This window comes from Mustelus asterias, unplaced genomic scaffold (assembly GCF_964213995.1).
Source record: "Mustelus asterias unplaced genomic scaffold, sMusAst1.hap1.1 HAP1_SCAFFOLD_648, whole genome shotgun sequence".
Taxonomy (NCBI): Eukaryota; Metazoa; Chordata; class Chondrichthyes; order Carcharhiniformes; family Triakidae; genus Mustelus; species Mustelus asterias.
The window spans coordinates 76,936-97,875 of NW_027590597.1; the positions used below are offsets into that span (position 1 = coordinate 76,936).

Here is a 20,940-nt window from a genome sequence, read left to right on the forward strand (position 1 = left end):
TGAGGCTTGGAGGATAGCGAATGTGGTACCGTCCGTTATTTAAGAAGGGTAGCAGGGATAACCCGGGTAATTATAGGCCAGTGAGCTTGACATTCGTGGTGGGGAAGTTGTTGGAGAGGATTCTTAGAGACAGGATGTATGCGCATTTAGAACGGAACAATCTCATTAGTGACAGACAGCATGGTTTTGTAAGAGGGAGGTCGTGCCTTACAAATTTGGTCGAGTTTTTTGAGGAAGTGACAAAAACGGTTGACGAAGGAAGGGCCGTGGATGTCATCTATATGGATTTCAGTAAGGCATTTGACAAAGTCCCTCATGGCAGGTTGGTTAAGAAGGTTAAGGCTCATGGGATACAAGGAGAGGTGGCTAGATGGGTAGAAAACTGGCTTGGCTACAGGAGACAGAGGGTAGACAGTCGAAGGGTCTTTTTCCGGCGGGAGGTCTGTGACCAGTGGTGTTCCGCAGGGCTCTGTACTGGGACCTCTGCTATTTGTGATATATATAAATGATTTGGAAGAAGGTGTAACTGGTGTTATCAGCAAGTTTACGGATGACACGAAGATGGCTGGACTTGCGGATAGCGATGAACATTGTCAGACAATACAGCAGGATATAGATAGGCTAGAAAATTGGGCGGAGAAATGGCAGATGGAATTTAATCCAGATAAATGCGAAGTGATGCATTTTGGAAGAACTAATGTAGGGGGGAGTTATACAATAAATGGCAGAGTCATCAAGAGTATAGAAACACAGAGAGACCTAGGTGTGCAAGTCCACAAATCCTTGAAGGTGGCAACACAGGTGTAGAAGGTGGTGAAGAAGGCATATGGTATGCTTGCCTTTATAGGACGGGGTATAGAGTATAAAAGCTGGAGTCTGATGTTGCAGCTGTATAGAAAGCTGGTTAGGCCACATTTGGAGTACTGCGTCCAGTTCTGGTTGCCGCACTACCAGAAGGACGTGGAGGCTTTAGAGAGAGTGCAGAGAATGTTTACCAGGATGTTGCCTGGTATGGAGGGTCTTAGCTATGAGGAGAGATTGGGTAAACTGGGCTTGTTCTCCCTGGAAAGACGGAAAATGAGGGGAGACCTAATAGAGGTGTACAAAATTATGAAGGGTATAGATAGGGTGAACAGTGGGAAGCTTTTTCCCAGGTCGGAGGTGACGATCATGAGGGGTCACGGGCTCAAGGTGAGAGGGTCGAGGTATAACTCAGATATCAGAGGGACGTTTTTTACACAGAGAGTGTTGGGGTCTGGAATGCGCTGCCAAGTGGAGTGGTGGAGGCAGACACGCTGGCATCGTTTAAGATTTACCTGGATAGTCACATGAGCAGTCTGGGAATGGAGGGATACAAACGAATGGTCTAGTTGGACCAATGAGTGGCACAGGCTTGGAGGGCCAAAGGGCCTGTTTCCTGTGCTGTGCTGTACTGTTCTTTGTTCATAATTTAAGGATTGTTCTTCTGAAAGACTAGAATAAACAAGCATTGCTTTCCCCACCAAAATACTCTGCAAAATAAGAATCTACGTGTCCTTTGGCCTCGAACTTTGTAGCCACTTTTTCAAAAGATATAAAACAGCTCTCACTCTGTCCTCAGGGAATTTAGGTACCAGGCAAAGATTGTCTTTCAAAAATCAGAGTGGAATTTGGCTCATCATCTGAGCAGCTGGCCTCTATTTCACCTCATAACCTAAGATTTTCTTTAGCCAGCTCATGCTTTCTGATTTTTCCCTCTCTTTGAAACTCTCGTCCCTTATCTCTTTTTCCCCCTCGCTAACTACTCTCTACTGAGTTCAATTTCAAACCTTTGCATTTCTTTTTCGATTGCAAACTGCTTCATCTGCAACTGAATTCTAGACAACTTAATCTGTATTCTACCTGAGTCAGACTTTTCTTCTTCCGAGCCCCTGCTTTTAACTTTAAATTCAACTTTACTGCTAATGCTATTCACCTAACTTTGGTTAATTGTTGCAAATCACTGGAGGATCTCCAGACAAATCATAGCAGTTGACAAAGTCAACAACTGCTTTTCAAGAGTAATAACTTTTATTTCAAAATACATTAAATTTGAAAACTTAGTTATTTATTATGATAATAAAGCCAGAAAATGCCACAGTTTTAAATAACAGAGAAAATTTCACTCTACCAAAGTCAAATAATCAAATCAAACAATCAGCATTGTCTATTTTCATAAAATCATAGAATCCCGACAGTACAGAAGGAGGCCATTTGGCCCATTGAGCCTGCACTGACAACAATCACACCCAGGCCCTATCCCTGTAACCGCACATATTTACCCTGTTCATTTCCCCTGACACTAAGGGGCAATTTAGCATGACTAATCAACCTAACCTGCATATCTTTGGAATGTGGGAGAAAACTGGAGCACCCGGATGAAACCCACGCAGACACAGGTAGAATGTGCAAACTACACGCAGTTACCCGAGGTCGGAATTGAATCCACGTCCCTGGCGCTGTGAGGCAACAGTGCTAACCATTGTGCCACCATGTCACCCTTTAATCTCTCTAATTTTTCAGAATCCCAAGATGTCATCAAGCACAAGTCACAAAATTCTTTTAAAATTCCGTCTTTGTTCCTTAATATTTCAGCTCCTCACTTTCAAGGATATAGCTTCTGATTTCCCTCAATAATTACTCCAGCTCAGACTTCCTAACAACTGCCCGCCTCTCAGTTTTTCCCTTTCTTCTCCAAACGCTGTCCCACTGGATTGCTGAAGTTGCATCCCAGCACCTAATTATGCCAGCTACACTGAGCAGCACACCACTGTTTCTGGGATTTCCTTTGCCCAACTGCCTGCTTCACTGAGCTGGTACTGCTTCCTAGATTTCTCTGAGCTCTAATCTCCTTGGCTGCATTGAACAGATACCACTCTTGAGATTCCCTGAGTCCAGCACTTAGCAGCATAGAGGTATCATCAGCCTACTCGCCTCTCTGCCTGCTCCCAACTGACCTGTCAGGTGAGCCCACTTTTGCGTCATAAAACTCCTTCCCATGGTCATTGTTTTGCACCGTCTTTCGTGCACGCTGTCCACTCCCTGGTGCTCGCTGTTTGCTCCAGAACTCCCAGACATGCCAGGAATTGTTGTCAACAACCTCTACCCTGAAAATCCATGAACCCGACAATATTGATCCCCTCACAAAACGTATAAAAATGCTATTCTAAAGTGATTTAGTTATACATAAAGAAATATATTAGCTTAACCAAAAACTATATCTGCATAAGAAATCTGTGGAAGGGGAGTTGTAAATCAAATTAAGTCATCAGTTGATTTGAGGCAGACCATTTTGTTAAGAGAAATAAAAACATAAAATGCTGGAAAATCTCAGTAGGTCCGACAACATCTGTGGGGAGAGAATAGAGCCAACGTTTCAAATCTAGATGACCCTTCATCAGAGCTAATGAAGGGTTATCTAAACTCGAAACATTGGCTCTATTCTCTCCCCACAGATGTTGTCAGACCTGCTGAGATTCTCCAGCATTTTCTGTTTTTGTTTCAGATTCCAGCATCCACAGTATTTTGTTTTTATCTTATTAAGAGAAATGGCAGTATTTGTGCCAAATGTATCAGACTTTAGTATTTCCTGCTTATAAATGTTAGGAATTAGAGAGTACAACCAAATGCAGTACCTCCATGTGACAGAACATGATGTCCTGCGTGAAATTCCTGCTAAATGTCAAAGAAGTGTGAGGTCTGATACATCTCTGTTGTGCATTAGTATAAGTGAAATGTTGAATAGCGTCCCTTCAGCCAGCATGCTTTTAATTGTATTTCATATCTTCAAGAAAATATTATTTCACAGTTTCTCCAAAATTGGCAGATATTTATTAATAAACACGTTTTTGATTCAAATAGTGTGTGTTCTGGTTATTTCATGTAATGAGGATAGAATTTTGCTTTAATTATAATTAAAGGCTTAAGCAGAGCTTCGACACCTGGTTCATCAACATTAGACATGTCATCTTGTCCGATTATCCCTGGACGAGAAACAACCATTGAAATTTCCAAAGGACGCACTGGACTTGGGCTGAGCATTGTCGGAGGGGCAGACACATTATTGGTGAGTATATTTGTTGGGATCAGTCCTCTAAGGTTTGCTACCCACAATTTTCAAAATGTTTCGTATTGTTTTTGTAAAGCAGTTTCAATGCACATCAACTTTGTTTGCTTAGACTATGATGTGCACTGCATTGCATTGTTCATTGTATTTGGAAAGAAAGCACATTTTGTAACGTAACTAGCCTGAACAGCCTGACCTGCCCACAAATCAGGGTTAAAATAAGCCAATAGTCAGGTCTGTGAATCTCAGTTGTTGTGAAACAAAGTCTTAAATCCTGCTCTTGTTACTTTGGATGTATATAAAGGGTGATATGTTTCAAACACTGCTCTTCAATTGTAAATTCTTCTTTAAAAAGCACTGCAAATAGTCAGAGAAAAAACGAGATCCATAAATCAGGCTAATGGTCTGAAAACAGAGCTTGACACAAGATAATAAACATTCTGAATTATTATTTTCTCTCAGTATTCACAATGAAAAATAAGTGTGTCATCACCAAATAGCGATTGCCCAAGTATAAGTTGCGTTTTTTGATTGATATGAACTAAGATTTATGGGGTTGGCTTGTGTGCAATATCCTCACAATCATAAATCATCTCAGTTTCTAGAGACTTAACTATTTGTCAAGAAAGAACACTTAAAATGATGAATTGAGGAAGTTTATTAACCACTGAAAAGATAACAAGTCAGAAAGATAAAAAGCAATTAACAGTAATTAACTGTAATTAACAGAAAGAGGAGAAAGTGTTAAAATCCAGGTCAGAAACTCCAAGGTTTTTTTATGAAGTCAGCCAAGACCACAAGTTTTGCACTTTGAATTTAGCATGGGTAAGCATAAGATGTTTCATTCCAGGTGTGATTCAAATGAGCCACTAGGGAGCTTCTATCAAACAGTTTATTTAAGAATACAGTTAACATAGAATAAGGCAATTAGCAATAACTTTTACCAATTACAAAGAAAGAAAAAAAATCATGAAATTGTGTATATCTTAAGAACTAAATGTACTGTTCCAACCAAACAAACCCCGAAAAACATACTCCCGTCCTAGGTTTAGCGCAGAAAATAAGTATGCTCACATGATGCTGGATCTTGCGGTTTTGCAACACCGGCTGTGAATTAACCCTTTGGATGGAGAATTGAAACTCTGACTTCCCCATTTTGGAGCCCCGAGTCCACCTCGAGGTAGAGATAAAGCCACTGCTGGCCTCTAGCTTTTAGCCAGCAAACACCCGACAGCAAAACGTCTGCAGTCCAGACAGCTTTGAACTAGCCAACAGCCAGCAGAATATCCAATACCAGTGAGAGAGACACACACACTGTTTTCAGTCTGGAGTCTAAACAGTTTCTAATTAAACTGAAAGTGACTCTTTGATTTTCCATGTGAAGGAACCACCTGACCTTGACCTGTCAATCAGTCGCAAGCCAGACAATTCAAAACAGTCGGAAACTCCAGGACATTGTGTTAGGCCCAAATTAAAAATAAACATTGCTGCAATTATCCTGCTACAGCAACCATAAAAGATACCGGTCCAGACAGTACAGCAACAGACACAAAAGGCCAGGCTCCCTTAACTGCAGAGAAGCATGATTAAAATACATTTCTTAAAAGCACAAAAAGCTTAACTTTAACAATTGAACAGACTTCCCATCACCCTTCTCAGACCACATCATGAAGTGACAACATCGAAAACAGTGCTCAGCACTTGTCCATAAACATCACTCTCTTCCCACCTCTCCTCTTCTGTGCCCCACGTCTCATAAACCTCTCTCTCTCCCTCTCGCTTCCCACATTGTTCTTTTCAGATCACTCTGTCTCTGCCTGTCCTTACCTGAAATGGTTTCTCATCATCCCTTTTGATGCCTTACAAATTGAAAGCCCACCTTAACCAATTGTTAAAAGATAGCTAATTCGCCTATAATGTGTCAATAATGAATTAAGAATTAGCCCATTAGTTTTTAGTTAATTATGCATGTTGTCTTAGCTTTAAGACCATGCTTCTTCTCAAACTATGGACAGAATGTTCACAAAAAATGGCAAAGTGTAAGGTTCTGATTGAAACTGGTGTGTTTCTCCCTTGAGATTTGACATTGAGATCTTCCATGCTTTGCCATTTCTTTGAAAGGAGGCGTGTTTGCACCGTCACTTTGAGGGGTGAGACCTAAAGATGCTGGCAAGCCTGGCTTCACAGAGATCAGGACAAGTGTGCCCCGAACTCGGATTGAATTTAACGACACCCCTCTCCCACCACAGACATCAGGAACACCTCCTCCCTCCCTCCCCCACCAACACACATGTGCGCACACACACACAGAGTTCATTGGCATCGCGCTCCTCACAATGGTCTCCCTTCAAGCCATGCACCTTCACACTCCACCCCCTTGGCAGTGCCAGGTTGCCAGAGAGCAGTGGTGGGCACTGCCCTGCCAGCTCCCCGACTACCCAGGCGCTGCAATGGCCTCCGAGCCCCCCAACGTGGTCAGCAAGTCTGGTCTCTGTTTTTGGAGACGAGTAGTGATTCCCACTGGCTTTACGTCATGCAGGCAGGTGGGAAGATATGACCCTACTTGGAGTACTGTGCTCAGTTCTGGTCGCCTCATTACAGGAAGGATGTGGAAAAGATTGAAAGGGTGCAGAGGAGATTTACAAGGATGTTGTCTGGATTGAGTGGCATGCCTTATGAGGATGGGCTGAGGGAGCTCGGTCTTTTCTCCTTGGAGAGACGTAGGATGAGAGGAGACCTAATAGAGGCATATAAGATGTTGAGAGGCATAGATCGGGTGGACTCTCAGAGGCTTTTTCCCAGGGTGGAAATGGCTGCTACGAGAGGACACAGGTTTAAGGTGCTGGGGGGTAGGTACAGGGGAAATGTTAGGGGGAAGTTTTTCACACAGAGGGTGGTGGGCGAGTGGAATCTGCTGCCGTCAGTGGTGGTGGAGGCAAACTCAATAGGGTCTTTTAAGAGACTCCTGGATGAGTACATGGGACTTAATAGGATGGAGGGTTATAGGTCGGCCTAAAAGGTAGGGATATGTTCAGCACAACCTGTGGGGCCGAAGGGCCTGTTTTTTGCTGAAGTTTTTCTATGTTTCTATGTTCCTGGAAGATTCAACGTGAAGTTGATTTTGCATATTTAAATGTATTTAAATCCATGATAATCAGATTCATGGCCTCGCTGTGTGTGTACCTGATTATTCCTGTTGGGAAGGCCTGGGAACATAGTGTCCTGGGTTCACAGTAGTGCAAATCCTGTTATGGCCCTCTTGCAAGCCACAACAGGATTTACACTGGGCATGACGGGGTTGGAAAATCACCACCTATAGCCCCTATCGTGAGGTAGGCTTGAGTGTCAACCAATAATTGGTCAACATAGCTGTCATTTGGGAATTGAGGTCCGTTATTAGTTTAATTGTCTAAACTCAAAAGAGTTTGGAAATGAGGTCCATTAGACAGGCCCTATTCAGTCATCTTCTTAGCCAAGGTTGACAGTCATGTTAGCTCTTTAATCTGTGGCCTGAAATGCACACAATAATCTTATTCCCAAAGCACTTTAAGAGTCTGTATTAATAATCGCGTGTTAATATGTTTGTAATTATAAAGTTATGAACATTTGCATTCAAAATTATATATTAATTCAAAATATAAAATGATAGTCAGACTCAAACTAGTGATTTTCAAACGACCAACACAAGTAAACTTAATGACTTAGATATAGAGTTTTAAATAGGCTGAAGGGCTCAAAACTAATTCATCCAGCACCAGGTGGAATTCATCCGAAAGTATTGAAGAAGACTGGAGAGGCAATCGGTCCGGCATTGATTATCTTTATGTAGTAGACTGGAAACAAACTGATGTAATGCCTTTATTCAAAAAAAAGTTAAGTAATCCGTTAAGACTTTGGAAAGAAATAAGGTTGAGCAAACTAAACATTTGGAATTAAACTAGCTTGGTGTAACTAAAGAGGGATTATTGTAGTGAACTCAGGAGACGGAGGTTTGTTATAACAAGTCAAGGTTTTCTTAAAACTTTGTAACCATTAATGCCAAATTGTGCAATTTTATGAGTATTGTCATAACTGGATATTTTGTTACTTGTGACACCAATTTTCTTTGATAAAAGCTTCTTGCTTTTTAAGCATCTTTAAAGACAACATGGTGGCACAGTGGTTAGCACTGCTGCCTCACAGCACCAACAACCCAGTTTCAATTCCAGCCATGGGTGACTTTGTAGCGTTTGCACATTCTCCCCGTGTCTGCGCTGGTTTTCTCCGGGTGCTCCAGTTTCCTCCCACAGTCCAAAGATGTGCAGGTTATGTGGATTGGCCAAGCTGAATTGGCCCTTAGGGCTAGATTCTTCAACCTCGCCCACAGCTAGTATTCTCCGGACCCACCGCAGTGAACAGAGAGTTGGCTGAGCGTCAAATTCTCCATTCTTGCAGTGTTGGGACGTGAACAGCCTGAGAATTCCGGCCGCAGTGTTTGAAGATGTGTAGGTTAGGTAGATTAGCCATGGTAAATGTGCAGGGTTACGGGGATAGGGTAGAGGGGAGGGCCATGGTGGGATGCTCTTTTGGAGAGTCAGTGCAGACTCGGTGAGCTGAATAGGCTCTTTCTGCACTGTAGGGTTTCTATGGATTAAACACTTGTATTACTGCTGATCTAGAATTGGCAGCAAATGTACTTATTTTCATCAACTTTATAAAAGATAATGAACAAAGAGAAGGCTTTGACAGTTGCCAATTAAATATATCTAAATTGTTCAATTTATGTTGAGTGCTGTTTGATTTGAATTTGATTTACAGGGTGCCATAATTATTCATGAAGTCTATGAAGAAGGAGCTGCAGCAAAAGATGGCAGACTATGGGCTGGAGATCAAATATTGGAGGTCAGGAAGGTTCTTGGACCCAAGTTACTGATGTTAGATTGTGTCTTGGAAAATCTTTCAGAATTACACAGACACAAATAATATGTATTTATCATTGAATTTTTTAAATGAATATAAAATTCTAACAAAGCTTTACATTCACAATAGGCATCAAAACCATTTGATTGTTAGTTCTTGTTCAAAACATTAGTTTTCCTTGTGGCAAGAATTGGTACACAAACGTTTTGACTGTTCACACTGGTGGAATTTTCTGGTCCTGCTGACAGTTCACCCTCGCCATGGGTTTCCCAGCAGCATGGGTGGAGTTGGTGGGAAATCACATTAACAGCAGCCAGATCAGAAGATCCTGCCACCGGCCAACAGCGTTGCCTCCCGCCGTGAGAAAGATGCCGGAGGGAGGCCAGAGAATTCCACCCTCTGTCAGTAAATGGCACAAAAGATGTATCATCGAATCATACAGCACACATGGTGATCATTTGGCCCATCCTGCCTCACCTCACACTCTTGCTCTTTCTTGTGGCACAGTGGTTAACACTGCTGCCTCACAGTGCCAGCAACCCGGTTCGATTCTCGGCTTGGGTCACTACCTGTGTGGAGTCTGCACCTTCTCCCTGTGTCTGTGTGAGTTTCCTCTGGTTGTTCAGGTTTCCTCCCACAGTCCGAAAGATGCTGTGGTTAGGTGCATTGGCCATGCTAAATTCTCTTGTAGTCTATGCGAACAGATGCCACAGTGTGGTGACTAGAGAGTTTTCACAGTAACTTCATTGCAGTGTTAATGTAAGCCTACTTGTGGTACTAGTAAATAAACTTAAACTTAAAACATAGCCCTGTAATTTTCGCCCATTGAAGTATTTATCCAATTCCGTCAACACCCTTTTAGGCAGTGCATCCAACTAATAACAACTTGCTGTATATGGAGAATAAAGTATTCAAATAAATTGCTTGATTTATTTAGATAAACATGCATAATATCATGAACATGATTATACACACCCAAGTGAGTCACCTACGTACAAATGATAAGTCTTTTTCATCCGCTTCCTATTATTCCTACATGGTGCAACCTCTTTGACAATGGTGGAAAACGGCTTCTCATACCCCCATCTCTGATAGATCAGTTCTCCTGTGCAGGATGGGCTCAGTATTTAAGTAACCAAATTCATAATCATAACCTTATGTCAGAAGCAGCTAATCCTTTAATGACCCCTTTCAGCTGCCAAACTGAATTTAGAACTTGCGATTGTGATAATGATAGGTTGTGTTAAGCAGCCAAATATTAATAATGATATAAAAGCAAAATACTGTGGATGCTGGAAATCTGAAACCAAAACAGAAAATGCTGGAATCTCAGCAATCTTATAATTGCATCTGTGGAGAGAGAAATTGAGTTGAAGCTTTGAGTCTGTTTGACTTCTTCAAAGATAAAATAATGATTTCCCTTATGGTAATGCCAACACACACCTAATGTAACTCCTAAAACAGATTTTTTATCTACGCTCGCCAACTTAGGCGGTCTATGTATTTTTCTGAAGGGTAACGGATTTAAATTACTTCACAGCATCTTTTTTACTTCTTACTGATACTAGCAGGTGATTTTTTAAAGGGCTGGAGATTTAAATAACTTTGCATCTTGACAGTTCTGCAGACTGTATTTGCCTTTCAAGAGCATTTATGACTACTCTAAAAATAACACGCACGCCGCGGGTTTAGACCCTTGCTACAACGAAAATGGGCCTGTTTGAACTCAGCGCTAATTTCAAGCAAAACCGCTCTGTATTTTCTGAATTCTGCCTCTAGCAGACATTCAGAATCAATGAATCCCTACAATGCAGAAGGAGGTCATTTGGCCCATTGAGCCTGCACTGACAACAATCCCACCTAGGTCCTATCCCCATAACCCTGACACTATGGGAGTATTTAACATGGCCAATCAACCTAACCTACACATCTTTCGACTGTGGGAGGAAGATGGAGCACCTGGAGGAAACCCACACAGACACGGGGAGAACATGCAACCTCCACACAATCACCCGAGGCTGGAATTGAATCCAGGTCCCTGGCGCTGTGAGTCAGCAGTGCTGGCGGCTGCCTCCATGCTGCCCATTCCAGGTCATACAATTTATTTTTATATTGACAGTATAATTTGAAATTTCATTATTTTTCATTAGGTTAATGGAATCGATTTGAGAGTTGCCACTCATGATGAGGCAATAAATGTTCTGAGACAAACTCCACAAAAAGTACAGCTGACGGTCTACAGGGATGAAGGCCATTATAAAGAGGAAGATATGTATGACTTGCTAATTGTTGAATTGCAAAAGAAACCAGGGAAAGGGCTTGGACTGAGTATTGTTGGAAAAAGGTATCAAAGAAATTCCATTCACTAGATACAAATATGATTGTGCAAAATGGTCATTTGCACAATTTCCTAATGTTATGGTCTCCATTGAGATCGAAAACATTTAAGAGAAATCAAGCTCCCAGTTATTAACTGAAAGAATTATGCCACAAGGTTTCATGTTTCAAACAAAGAAGCTTTACTGAAAAAGAGTAATCACAAAGCAATCACTGCTGACAACACTATAGTTTTAAACATTTATTTATACTTTAGGCTTTAAAATTTCAAAAAAATGTAAACACTGGCACTTATCCCTTTTCCACTCCTACCTCCACCCAAGAGACTCCCATGGGTCCTATATATGTTAACGATCTTGAAGGTCCATTTGTTTCTCCTGGGACCAAAGCAAGGTTTGCCACAGCTCTCTAGAATTCACTTTAATTTCTCCTGAGTGTTCCAGCTATTCTGCAAGGCATGAGATCTCTTGGAGCCCTTTCACTAACATTCAGTTAAGTGAGCCTCCAGTTTTCTTTCGATGCCTCATGATTGTAGATTCCCGCAGCTCAAGCATGGGTGTCATTCATATTCTTCGCTTAAAGCAGGGATTTTCAAACTTTTTGAGCAGCAGAATCCCTCGTGATTTCCCAAATGCCTTGGAGAACCCGAAGCATTCTCATAATGTTGACAACCCTTTTTTGCTGTGAAAAAGGTGCAAACATAGAAATCAAATGTGAGCAAGTATTTTCCAGCTATATCAATGCATACATTAGGAATTAGGGAGAGGCACACAGTTACAAATACATTCACTAGCTACATGACCCCTCACATTAACCCCTAGTCAGCCACCCTCCCATGGCCCCTTAACATTAACCTCTGGAAGTAGTACCTAATATAGGAATGGGTAATCTAAAATGTTATCTTATTAAAAATATTTAAATCTTATCTTTCGTCATTTCTAATGGGAGAAGTGATGCTGGAAAGCTGATATGCCTATTGGACAAATGCACTGCGCCCTCTCTGACGCACACAAAGTCAGCTCTTTCTCACAGTGGCACGCGTCTCTTTCACTCTCTCTGTCACACACAAACAAACAAGCACATGTCTCCATCCCTCTCACACACAAGTCCTTCACACAAACACACACGTGCGCGCCTCTCCCTCTTTCTCTTTCACACTCGCACATCTCCCTCTCTCACACACACATCTCCCTCTCGCTCTCTCACACACGCACACGCACGTGCGTCTCCGTCTCTCTCTCGCTCACACACACACACATCTCTTACACACACACAAAACACGTCTTCCTCTCATACATGTACACACATCGCCTCCTCTCACATGCACACAAATACATACACACATCTCCCTCTCTCACATATACCTCTCTTTATCTCTCACACACACAATTCTCTTTCCCACGCATATAGATACACACACATCTTGCACACATGTCTCTCTCTCGCACCCGTCGGCCCCTCTCGCACCCGCCACCCCCTCTCACGCGTGCCGCTCCCCCTCTCTCTCATATGCAGACACTTATGTCACTCTCACACACGTCTCACCTGCTTCGAGGCCCAATCCAGCATCGAGCCCACAGCCCCCCGCTTCGAGGTCCGCTACAGCCCTCAACTTCGAGGCCCGCTCCTGTCGCAGATCCACTGGTAGGCTACCATACACCCCTCAGTCTGCGGGCCCCAGTTTGGGAACCCCTGTCTTAGAAGCTTTTACTTCTGAACAACCCCTTAATTCCAGATAGTGCTCTGCAATGTGTACAGCTGTTTTACATTTCCTGACCTTCTGCCTCGCCCTCTGCTTTCTTCAAGCTGCAGCCTGGCTTCCCCCAGAATTCCAGCAAAACCCTTCCCTCTGATATCACCAAGAATACTTCTCAGTAATTTCCCTAGCAACGTGGCATACCTGGGATGTTTCGAACAGATGTTTAAACTTTTTTGTTTACCTTCAAAGCATCCCTTTGATTCTGGGACCCGCATTAATAACTTATACCTTCAATGTGGATATTTGCTATCTGAACAGACTTCCTGGCCCCATCAAGATGCCTGGTGGTTTTTCAAGTTGCTTTCAAAGCTTCTTCGATCTAGGGTTATGGCGTGAATAATTTAAACCTCCCCAGTTTACACCCAAGAGGCTATGGGATATTTGTCAAAAGCCCAAATAATAAAATAATCTTTACCAGTTTGAGAACATAATGTGAACTGAAGCTTTTTTCCCCTTAGGGGCAAAACAGTTTGCCAGTATTTGTAGAATCTGACTAAAGTCTGTACTTCGTTTCCACAGAAATGATACTGGGGTTTTTGTGTCAGACATTGTAAAAGGAGGAATAGTAGATCTGGATCGAAGACTTGTGCAAGGAGACCAAATACTATCTGTGAATGGGGAAGATGTTCGAAATGCAACCCAGGAGACTGTTGCTGCTATGCTCAAGGTCTGATTAATGCACAAATTATGACTTGACAAAGATTTGTAGAACAGCAAGTTTGACCATAACCTGTAACTTTAACAGTAAAATATGGCATTTTGATGGTGATGTATCCATTATGTGCACAGTCAGTCATGTTGGTCAGAATTTTCAACGCACCCACTTCCTGTCAGGTTCTGAGGCGGGAGGGGGTGGTAGTGACGCATGAAATTGCATGAACCGGATTCCCTCTGGGTTCCTGCCCATACCGACCTGGTTACCATTTTATGCTGGAATATGTAGGTCCTTGGAGGAAAGCCTGCCGTTGCTCCAATTAAGGCTCTTGAGTGGCCCCTAATGACCATTTAAGGGCCTTTTCCTGCCCAGCCTCAGTTTTTAGGCTCGCAGGTAGATGACAGTTCATAGGGGATTGGCAGAGGCTGGAAAAAAACAAAGTTTGATCTTAGGGGACAATGTGGCCCGCTTCTAGTTGGGGGCACACTCCCCTTAAGGCACAGTGACCTCAACTCCCTTGCAATCCCTCCTGATGTTCCCTACCTTATCCACCTGGGCTCCCTGCCACTTACCTGTTCTCTGGGTCCCATGACTTAGGATCAGGCAGCTTCCTGCCACTGTCAGCCACCGTAGCACTGTGCCTCAAGGGACTGGAGGCCATGTTCTGAACTCGTCAGTAAAAGCAAGGCAAGAACACGGTGGCAATTAAGGGGACTAAAACCGTGATGGCAAAAAAATGCCAGTATTAGTATTGACAGTTGCATTCTTCCCTGCTTCTGGGAAAGGGTTGCTTCATAGGACTTGTGTTGGAAGGTTACTCTATATATTTTGCAAGTTACTTAACACTCTGGAATTCTCATATACTTTAGAGCTTTGGAGGTCCAATCTGTACCTTAGAGCACTGACCTATGAGATCAGCATAGATGTCATTACACTGTGTTAGATTGGACCCCAGATGAGGACCAAGATGACCAGGGGCAACAGAAGCAACAGCAGGCCACTGCTCATAGTCCTGTGGTTCAAAGGAAGTAAGAAGTCTCACAACACCAGGTTAAAGTCCAATAGGTTTATTTGGTCAATTTGTTCAAAGGAAAGCAGAGGTGCAACTTACAGGAGTTTACATCCAACACATAGATCCATAGGCAGAAGATAAGCTTCCCCGAGATGTCTAAACACCAGTGCTTTTACAACATTGTACCATTGATGCTTGAAGTGGATTCCTCTAATCTTTCCACAATTGCACCTGCCAGTACATTGCCCATTCTCAGCAGCTGCTCAAGAAACATCCCCGATATCAATTGCCCTCGGGATTCATCATCTGTATTTAATCAAGTGGTGCTCGGAAAATCCTGTTCCACCTCAGGCTCTCCATTCATGTGCTCCCTCGAACTCCTCTCTCGAGTTATCATCTTCGTGGCACTGGTCTAAACACCAGTGTCTGAGTGGGCTCAGGGTATTCATCAGGTGATACCAGTCTGCTTGAAAAAAACCTGCTGCCAACAGGATCAGGCACTGATACTTTACCAGTGGCTGTCAAATTCATTACTGCCTTCTATAGTGATGCTCCTCTATTCCAGGGACCTGCCAAACAAATTTGCCAGATCTCGCAAAGAGTAACTAATAAATGCCAAAAGGTAGGTGACTGATGGTTTGTTTTCCAGAACCACCAATAATGTGAACTATGTCCACAATAGTGCAAGTCAGACCAAGCAAACATTTGCTTGATCAAGGCACTGCTGGGACTACTTCCAAATGGGGATGGAAGTCCCACTCTGATATAATTAAGTTGAGGTGGAGGAGGAACACGAGATGGAAATTTACTTGGGCACACATTGCAATCTGGGGTGCCTTCATATTGCGTGTTTCACCTTGGTACACTCATCTAATAACCACATACAAAAGCTACTTTTGCATTCTCAAACCCCCAGCCAGTGTCATCAGAACAAAGCAGTTCTGCAAACAACCAGGCCTTCCTTTCACAGGCGTCCATTGCTCCACATCAATTCACATCTTGCCATTTGTCATCACATTTCCTGTTATCAATCAAAAGGCAAAATGAGAAAGTGGGGCAAGAAAATAATATTTATATGGTCTAAATTGGCAAACTTAACAACTCAACAGAGTAAAGCACACTCATGTGCTTATCCTTGTGCAACTTTACTCTACCACGTAGTGCAACTGACCCCTGTGTCTTCACATAGAGGAAGAGGCAGGCTGCCCAGATCCCATTCTGTTGAAATGCTCCTGCCTGACATCCTCTGGGTTTTGGAAGCCCTGAAAAAGACTGTTCCACTTGCACTGAGACATTAGGTGCAGGGTGCTGACTGGGAGGAGCAGTGGATGGAAAGTGAAAACTCTCTGACCTGTGTTCCAACTTTAATTTCCCCTTTTACCTTCATTGCTCTCGTGGCCCAGTTGCACTTACCAGCAAGCAATGTGGCTGGGGCACGCTTTGTTACAAATCAGTGAAACAATGAAAGATCAATGCTAGGATATCATTCATCCTATTTGAGGTGGCTTTGAGAGTATGCAACCTTTCGAAAAATGCCAGTGGTGTGATTTATTTGATGCTACATGCTGTTGGCCATGTTTTTATGGAAGAAGATATCATCAAAAATGCTTTTACAACATTGTACCATTGATGCTTGAAGTGGATTCCTCTAATCTTTCCACAATTGCACCTGCCAGTACATTGCCCATTCTCTGCAGCTGCTCAAGAAACATCCCCGATATCAATTGCCCTCGGGATTCATCATCTGTATTTAATCAAGTGGTGCTCGGAAAATCCTGTTCCACCTCAGGCTCTCCATTCATGTGCTCTCTCGAACTCCTCTCTCGAGTTATCATCTTCGTGGCAACAATCGTACTGAAATATAAGATCCTGAGGGGACTTGACAGTGGATGCTGAAAGACTTTTCCCCTTGTGGGAGAGATGAGAACTAGGGGCACAGTTTAAAACGAAAGGGTTCCATTTCAGACAGAGATGCGCAGAAATGTTTTTTTCAGAAGGTTGAGAGACTTTGGAATTCTCTTTTGTGTGGGTAAGCCAATGTCATTAAGTATTTTTATGGCAGGGGAAGGTAGATTCTTCACTGACAAGGGAGTCAAAGGTTACTGGGTACAAGGAATGTGGATTTGAGGCCGTAATGAGATCAGCCATTATTTTATCGCATGATAGAACAGGCTTGAGGGGCCAAAGGGCCTACTCCTGTTCCTAATTTGTATGTCCTTACAGCATGGACCATCTCTTGCTAGGCACATGAAGGCCCTGTGGGAGATAAAACACATTAGTTTAAAGTGAAAGTAATCATGTTTGAAGCTATCATTGTGTACATTATCATATTTTGCTGGTTATTGACATGTAGCTGCTTGATATTTAATTCTATCAGTTAGTGAGGAAAACTTCATCTCCAAAGGCCAAGCATGCTGAGACTACACTGACCTTCACTGCTGCCTCTTTTGACTCCACCTCCAGTTCCCTGTTTCTCTCTAATGTTCTATAATGAGTAACGGGAAACCTTTGAGTGGAAGTCATGAAATTTGTTCACCCATTGTTCTCAATGGGTGGACTTTCACCGGCTCGCCTACCCAATGATGGGTGAAGTGAGCCGGTAAAATCACGCAAGAGCTGAGAAAGCAGGATCACGCCCGAAAGCAGCTCACACGATTTTATGAGAGCCGGATTTCCAGCGAGAAGCTGAATGATTTATGTTAATATGTTATAATATTAATTTACATGAGTTTAGTATGCCCAGCGCCCAGTTGTCCAGACTCACTTGCCTTTATGGCCTCGCGGGCCACAAATGGGCCCCTCACGAATGGGCAACAGTCGTGTTGGCCTCACTGGTGGAACCAGAGGCTATTGAGGCCCCCCTGGGGAGATCAAGGGGGGTCTATATTGGGCACTGCCCGTTGGGCACCTTGGCACTGCCAGGCAGCAGGGCCTATGGGGCAGGGGTACGGCCTATGGGGAGCATGAAGGGGTAGCCCAATCGGGAGGAATGGAGTCCACTTTGCACTCTGCAATGGGATCAGATCGAGGGAGGGGGGTCCACTGCCAATCTGGAACGGGATCGGGGGGGTGGCTGCTGCGGCTCTGCAGCGGGATTGGATCGGGGGGGAGGGGTGCCGCTGTCACTCCGTAACAGGATCAGGCTGCTGCCGTTCTGCAACGTGATCTTATCGGGTGGGGGGGAGGAGGGGAAGTGTTACTCCTCTGCAACGGGATCGCAGGGGGCGACAGGCTAGATGCCCAGGCGTTGTGGGCTCCTGATTGGCCATGGGCCACCTGCGATTGGTTGAGGGGGTGGTGGTGGGGTGCTGTGTTCAGGCTGTCTGCAGTAGCAGGGGCCTGACAGCTCGCTCTTTGTCTATCAGACCCGTGCTGTTGCTATTGACCATACGCAGAATTGGAGGTCTGCAAATGCACATTAGCTCCTCCTGCTGGCTGGTGAATTAAGCCCAGCCCACTGCCTGCAGCAACTAGAAACAGTCTACATCATTTTTTCAATGATTAGGGGCCCTATTTCACCATTTCGATTCTAAGTGCTGGGTGGACTTGAAACTGGGAGTGCTTCAGATCCGGCTTTTAGACCTGTTCTCAGGCGTCCCCATGTGCACTCTGCCTGCAAAAATATCAGCGATTCCGAATTGCACTGCACAAGCCTGTGGGCGGGGCTTAACACGTCCGAAACCCTGTAGCGCCAATCGGCGCCTCCAACTGCGCATGCACAGAAAAAAAAAGATAGAATGCTGCTCCCCTGCCACATCGCTCTGGGCTGGATAATGCCTCCCCCTGGCCTCCATAGACATTGCCCCATCCCCACAACATTACTGACTCCCTTATCCCCCATCCCACCCCCACGCCACCCAACCGATCGTTGGCCCTCCACCAACCCCCCCCCCCCCAACCGATCTCAGGCAGATTGGCAGCGGACCCACCTTCGCCCTTCCCCCTCCACTGATCACAGGCAGGGTGACAGAGGGCGCCCCTTTCCCTCCACTGTTTTCAGGCAGAGTGGCAGCGGACCCCCTGCCCCCCACACACTGATCTCAAGCAGAGAGCCGTCGGACGCTAGGCACCTACCTCCTCACTAACTGGAGTGCCCGAATCGGACTTCTATGGAGCAGGTCTGTTTTGCGCCAATTCCAGATGGGCGAACGCAGTGGTAAAGGGGGAACTGCCGGTAAAGTTGGACGTGCAGCCCATTAAGTCAATTTAAATACATGTAAATAGCCGTCACGCCCGTTTCGGGTGCAGTCCCGATCATGGCTTCTCCTCTCATTTGGAAAGGGTATCTCCTTTGGACCCATATGGCCTCAACAGCACATACAGGGGATGGAATTGAAGCCTATCTCGACCCATGGTATGAAGTCTGTGGCTCTTCTCCAAACTCCTTCAACCCGCACTTTGAGTGTCCCTATAAATCATTGGATTGAAATTGCATCATGTGCATTATCATTACATCCACTGATGCTAATTGAATGGGTAGCCTGGGAAGTAAAAGTTGGTGGCACAGCAATGAGCTTTGCTGCCTCACAGCGCCAGGGACCCAGGTTCAATTCCTAGCTCCACACTGTGTATGGAGTTTGCACATTCTCCCCGTGTCTGCGTGTGTTTCCTCCGGGTGCTCCGGTTTCCTCCCACAGTCCAAAAGACGTGCTGGTTAGGTGCATTGGCCATGATAAATTCTCCCTCAGTGTACCTGAACGGGCGTCGGAATGTGACAACTAGAGGATTTTCACAGTAACTTCATTGCAATGTTAATGTAAGCCTACTTTTGGCACAAATAAATAAACGTTAAACTTTAAACTGACAATGAAGTCGCTCTTGAAAAACCACTGACAGCTGCACTGCACCTATTTCCAGATTTCTCTCATTCTATTAATTCTCTAGTCTATGTATCTACATATTAAAATCCAGCCCATAAATTATGCAAATAAAAACAATGTTAAGATTTCAGTTCTCCTGAATGTTTTGCACCTATTTGTTATTCCTTCCCAGTCAATGTATAGAGACTTCTTTAAAGTTAGGATACACTGATAAATTCATTTATCTTCTAGCGTGACTTCCTTCTCACTGGGAGCACAGACTGCGTGAATTTGCTCCATTGTGCATTTCTGCTTTGGCTGGAGTTATGTATACAAATACTATATGATTCATTGCATTAGTCAGTCAACAGACAGCAGCAGATACAAATCTTAATTAAACTATCTTACCCTCACCCTTTCCACTTCTTCCATGGTGCGTATAAATGCTTACCCATAATTTACAAAGCTTATACAGTCTTTGTTCCTGTTAACAGTAAAAGTGCTCCAGTCACAAGATTGTTTAATTGTACCCCTGCTGTAACCAAATGTGAAAGGATCTGGTCCAAGTTAATTCAGCTAAGAAGTTTTCAAAACAGGATGGCTGATCTGCGGAAAATCTTTGCATCTGACATGGATGGTGTATAACATGGATATATTCTATGAGGCAAATTACTGGAATACCAAAGAGCAGAATTCTTTGGATAAATTTAAAAAACTTAAAACTAAATAAGAACTAAAGGGAGCCATATTATTCAAGTGCAAAAATGCATTGAGAAAATTATGAATAATTTAAAAATTGTAGTCAGGAGATGAAAGGATTAGTTACTTGGGCCAGGAGCAGATAATATAAAAGAAGATAGTCAGGTCCTTTATAAACATGGAAAAGAATAATTAAAACAATGATAAGCTGCTCAAGAATAAAGAAGCTATTTTCCTTTTTTTAACATACTAGAACAAGTTGCATAGGCATCTCTTGATGCTGAGCATCTGAAGTATGCTGCACCTATCTAGCTCTGGGATTCCCCGCTTACTGTTCTAAGCCATTTAAATGACCTCAGACAATTTCCACAGGTCTCTATTAAACTCTAATTTCTGTGTAGGTATTATACTTGCAGATCTTCAGCCTGCTCCAGTCATCTGGGGCCCAGCGACAGGCCACATCGCAAGATTTTTCTGAGAGACTTCCTTTGGGAGGCCTGCAATGCCTCATGCTGCCTTAATTATCGACATTGTTTCTTTTATGACCTGCATTTTATCCAATGCAGTATGGTCACAGAGAATTATAGAATCCCTACAGTGCAGAAGGAGGCCATTCGGTCCATTGAGCCTGCACTGAAAACGATCCCACCCAGGCCCTCTCCCCGTAACCCCATATATTTACCCTGCTAATTTACC

General features: G+C 43.6%; 1 protein-coding gene across 11 annotated transcripts in view; it reads left to right on the top strand.

Annotated features, from left to right (window-relative positions):
• Positions 1-20,940, top strand: part of LOC144487213 (multiple PDZ domain protein-like) — a 115,894-nt gene that overhangs the window by 72,844 nt on the left and 22,110 nt on the right. For 10 of the 11 annotated variants that reach the window (XM_078205275.1, XM_078205276.1, XM_078205280.1 and 7 more), the window contains 4 exons: positions 3,939-4,084; positions 8,882-8,965; positions 11,134-11,327; positions 13,599-13,746. In XM_078205275.1, the coding sequence (XP_078061401.1) occupies positions 3,939-4,084; positions 8,882-8,965; positions 11,134-11,327; positions 13,599-13,746 (572 nt within the window). The remainder of the gene's footprint in view (positions 1-3,938; positions 4,085-8,881; positions 8,966-11,133; positions 11,328-13,598; positions 13,747-20,940) is intronic. The other variant, XM_078205277.1, reaches the window with a different exon arrangement.